Source organism: Etheostoma spectabile, chromosome 10, assembly GCF_008692095.1.
Source record: "Etheostoma spectabile isolate EspeVRDwgs_2016 chromosome 10, UIUC_Espe_1.0, whole genome shotgun sequence".
Taxonomy (NCBI): domain Eukaryota; kingdom Metazoa; phylum Chordata; class Actinopteri; order Perciformes; family Percidae; genus Etheostoma; species Etheostoma spectabile.
In genome coordinates, this window is record NC_045742.1 from 9,852,863 (window position 1) to 9,857,821 (window position 4,959).

At 40.4% G+C, this 4,959-nt stretch overlaps 1 protein-coding gene across 2 annotated transcripts in view; it reads left to right on the forward strand.

Annotated features, from left to right (window-relative positions):
* slit3 (slit homolog 3 (Drosophila)) overlaps positions 1-4,002 on the forward strand; it is a 241,373-nt gene extending 237,371 nt beyond the window's left edge. For both annotated transcript variants that reach the window (XM_032528032.1, XM_032528033.1), the window contains 3 exons: positions 60-217; positions 350-555; positions 662-4,002. In XM_032528032.1, the coding sequence (XP_032383923.1) occupies positions 60-217; positions 350-555; positions 662-915 (618 nt within the window). In that variant the 3' untranslated portion in view covers positions 916-4,002. The remainder of the gene's footprint in view (positions 1-59; positions 218-349; positions 556-661) is intronic.
* Positions 4,003-4,959: the final 957 nt, after the last annotated feature.

Consider the following 4,959-nt stretch of genomic DNA (forward strand, 5'->3'; position numbering starts at 1 on the left):
AAGCCCTTTGACTCAGCTTCCACTGACAGTATTTTCTCCCTTTCTTGTTCTGTCACCAGGGTGAGGGCATTCTTGCAGGGTGCCATTCCTGCAGTGTGTGCGCCCAGGGTGCGTGCAGGGAGGGAGGCGAGACGGGGGTAACCTGTGATTGTCCTCCAGGTCGCACCGGGGCTTTGTGTGACCAGACAACAGCACCCAGCGCCTGTCAGCACAGCAGGTAAGACAAGACAGAAGTGACTGGGCAGAAATGTATGTATGTAAATATTCAGATGGTCATATGCATGTTCTGTATGTACGTAACCCAAAATAACTCCAACCTCTCTTCCCTCTTTCCTTCCTCCCACTCCAGATGTGTTCACGGTCTGTGTGTGCCAAAGGGTCAGTCCTACAGTTGCCAGTGCAGTGAAGGCTACCAGGGTCAGTTTTGCGATCGACGGCAGGAGCCTCCAGCCTGCAGGGGGCAGCGCTGCGGACACGGGGAGTGTCGTGTGTCAGAGGGAGGAGAGCCAGTCTGCCACTGTCAGCCAGACTACACCGGGCTTACCTGTGACACAGGTAAAGTGGAGGGTGTTAGAAGAGGAGATAGAAAATATGCCAAGATTTGACAAATATCAGTGCATATAATGTGTGTGTTGTATGTCCTTTCTCCATTGATGTCCAGAGCTTACATGTCAAGGAGAGATGGTGAGGGAGCAGCTGAAGCGCCACCACCCAATGAGAACATGCACGTCAACGACCAAGATTCCTCGCATGGATTGTCCCCGATCCTGCCAGGCAGCAGCACCTCCAGGTGTTTGCTGTGGCGTGACAAAAAGCAGGAGGAGGAAGGCGGTTTTCCGCTGCACCGACGGCACCTCGTACTCCGAGGAGATGGAAACTGCTCTGGAGTGCGGCTGCTCCAAGTGCCCGTTGTAACAGCACCGCAGTTTAAGTTTGTTTTGCAACACCCACCGCTGCCATTTTGTGAATTCTACACGTCAACGGGGCTGTCGCTCTGAGAGTTTTCCACGTTGAAAAGCACCATCATTATGTGATTTTATTTACACATTCAGTTTGACTGCTGCCAATTTGCTGCCAAGAGAAACCACAAACGAAAACAAAAATGGGACATGTGTGCGTGTTTTTTGACAGAGAGAAAATATATTGTAAGATATAAGTGAGAAAAAAAACATAGAACTTATTTTTATTATGGATTTTTTTTTCTAAAAGATAAAAGGACTGATAAGTTGTGTTTTTAATATGTTGATTATATAATGTGTTACATAATATGGAAAGTTATTTTGTACCTTGAAAGAAGAAATACAGATACACAGCAAAATAGATTAACATTCCTTAAAAGTATATGAATTTATATGTATGTATAAATCTATATAAATATATACCCTAACCCAATGAATTCTATATTTTCAAAGTGTATTTGCATGGTGTTAATCTGAGTGCTGATTATTGGGAGGCTTTGGACACAGAGAGGAGGGCTGAGAGAGAAGATTCCACAACAAGGAAAAGTTGACAGTCTTTGGTAGCCCCCCCCCCTTCTTGGAGAGAAAAGGGAACTGTGTGTGCCTAGCTAACCTGCTTCACTATATAATGGACATCATCCTCACATGTGAGTTCTTTGAGAAACCATAAAAGACTCTTTACACAGAGATGATTCAACACATTGTTCTAATGTTGTGTTATTCTTTAGTTTGCGGTTGCACACCAGACTTGGAGCCACATGAGGTTTGACATAAAAATCTGAAAGACCTGCTCATTTATTAAGAATTAAACATTTTAAATCCCCATTCAAACCAACAATAGGGGAAATCATACTGTAAATCCAGCATAATGCTGAGTATACACCTATTAGCTGCTGAGATTTAAAATGAGTTTAAAAAACAGATACCATGGCCATCCCTGATAAGTGATGAGCGCTCTCAGCACAGGTTTAGAACCAGAAAACCATTCATGATCAAAATATCCTTTTTTTTTTTTTTAAAGAGTAACTTAATTCCATGCTGAAAAAAAGTGTTTCACTGCATCCTGAGGTTGAATGTCTTACATTACTTCTGGGTGTAGTCAGCTGTCACCAGAAGAGTGCTTTGTTGCACCTGTAACCACCCCCAACAGTGATGTTGCGGTGTGCTGACACACCCTGGGGTACGTTTTTACATCACTGCAGCAAGGTTCCTGTAGATGTTAAAGTAATAATCTAGAAGATTTTGATTTAAATAAATGTCTGTTAAGTCACTATCACCGAATCAAGTGACACAACGGTGAATAAGCCTTTATGGCCAATTGATAAAAGTCCTTGCATTTGTAGTACTAGGAACTGGGTGTCTGTGGGGATCACAAGCAGCGCACAGTTAGTGGCGCCTTTCCCATCACCCAGAAGTGGTTGGTCTGCCAGAGAGGGTCTCTCTTAAACCCATTTGTGTGTGAAGTGGCATTCTGTTTTTTTTCCATTTTCTGCTAGTGCTGTGGATAAAAGGTTACTTTGGCAGAACAAACAAAGAAAAGAGTGATGCTTACAGACAGTGAAACTTTAAAAACAAGTTAAAGTGAAAGAAGTGGCCATAGGTGCTGCCAAAGAGAACACAACAGAGAAGATTGAGATTGTAAGTTCAAACCACTGGAGTAAAAACAGCCAAAACAACTTTTTCAGCTGGTTTAGGTTGCTCTTTAAATGGCTGCTCAACATGAGCTGATTTTCTTATTGGGCAAGGGAATCCATTTTGCATTAAGCCATCATGCAAATCAACAGTCAAGTGTTTTTGCCTTAACAGATAAGTACGTCAAAAAGGAAACAGACAATGTTGATTTAACTTTAAGTCCCTTGGTGTACTTATTTTGAAATTTAAAAATGTTTCTGCAATATTGTCAACAGCTGCTACTCAATGTTTGATGCAGACTCGTGTCCATGGCAACATAATCCAATTTCTATGGTGGCCTTTGTTAGTTCCCAAACTAAATGATGCTTACATTATATAAATACCCATTTCTCCTAATTGTGTGTGCAGGCCCTATGAAATTCCAAAGCAGTTACAACTATTTAATTGGGTCAAAAACAAGAAAAGCCTTAATCATGCCACAGTCCTTTTAGTATGAATAATTTGATAATATTAACATCACGTTTCATGTGAAACTGCAGCATCATTAAGAACCCTTTGTTTAATGTGTGATGAATTCAGTGTGTTATATGATAATCATTATATAATGCAGGTCTGATTGTTTGATGTATTTGAGGTGCATACAGAAAAACACATTACCATGAAGCACATGACGACTCAGTTACCTGCTGAGTCAATGTGGCTTCTGTAACTTTGTCACTGTTTAGGACCAAGGTACCACAACACAGCTGAACAACTTCAACATCAGAACGGCTTTTAACCGCCTATAGATGACTAACATGATTAAAAGTATAGCAAAAGTCTATAATGTAACTACTACTGTATTGTTTACTTTATGCATTGTTGCTTTGTTTACAACCGGTGCAAAGTATCGTCACACTTTTACAGTTACTTCACAGCTGTACTATTTTGGGTTCAAGACATATCAGTATTATCCTTATCTGTCAATGTCACCGTTTTCTAAACCTGCTGTTCCTTCTATATGATTCTGTCTCACTACATTCTCCATGCCTTCCCCTCCCTGCTTTTATCTGCCTTCTTCTTGGTCTGTCCAAGATGTCTCCTGTGCTTGCCTCAGCCATTCATTTTTACCATCTCTTTCCCTTCCTTTTCTCTCATTCTTTGCTCCCATTCCTGTTTTCACTATTTGAGCTTTTATCTTTTGCCAACTTCTCTTTGCTCTATGCATCCCTTCTTTACCTGACCCTAAAGATTTAGTTCTTCATTGTGAACAGAATCAAACACCTGAGTGACTAGTTATTTACATTAAAATAACCCTAAAGTCAGTCATTTCCATTTTCCAGATCTTAGGTTTAAACAAAAAAAAACATGAATATGTGAGTGATAATTGATACTTATGTTGAATGTTCAAATTAAACTACGATTGAAAGTCTTTATTGTCTGAGTCTAAAATTAATGTTTAACTGCAAATCTCAAGAAATGCAAGAACTCCCACATTATTTGTCCCAGCAGTATGGATTGAGGACTAGGATTGTGGAGATAGGTCTGGCAATGTGAGACTAATCGAGGACCAATGTGTTAACGTCTAATAATTTCTTTCTCAAAGCAGGTTGCAAAGCCACATAGTTTATGTCCAAAATGTTTTATTGTTATTCTGGACCATCAGAACATTCTGCAACAAATATGTAATGACTGAAATTACTTTTTTTTGTTTTGATACCTTCAATTAAGTGATTTCCATCACAAAATAGAATTTTCATTGTCAAAAAAGCTACATTTTGTTTATAACCCTTATAATTTACAGTTTGGTTCATGAATAAAAAAACTTTTCCAAACAGATTTGCTACTTTTAAGGCACTTGACACACTTTCAATAAAGCTGCTGTACTAGTGTTCTGGTGGCAACAAGCCTGAATTCACGAGCCAAGCCAGGACTCCCATCACTGTCATTGTCTTTGTCGCAAAACACACATTTTATATGCTGTTGTTGCAGCCATGTCTTCCCCATTATGTTATCCTCAAATGAGTGAAAAAGCACCCCCTGGGTTGTTACAGCCTGTAAGTGTCAGTCCGTGTGGTCAAACAAGATATTGCAACTAAACGGAAGCCAACAGGTGAAAGTGATTAGAACATCGGAGTAGGCTATCAGAGTTGTGCGGCTACTGTTGTACTGTGTGTGGGACATGTATCTGAGGTCTCTGGGAAAGAAACTCTTAAGTAAATTTTGAAGCCAGTTATATTCTGACCCCGCAGCCAACACAAGAACGTTTTAACGTACCTTATTTACATTGAAACAGCCGGGGGCGTGATGCACAAAAGTGAAAAAGCGCAGTTTGATTTAGTGTGATTTTCGTGGCTTAATCGGTTGCACGTTTGCCGAGCCAGGATGA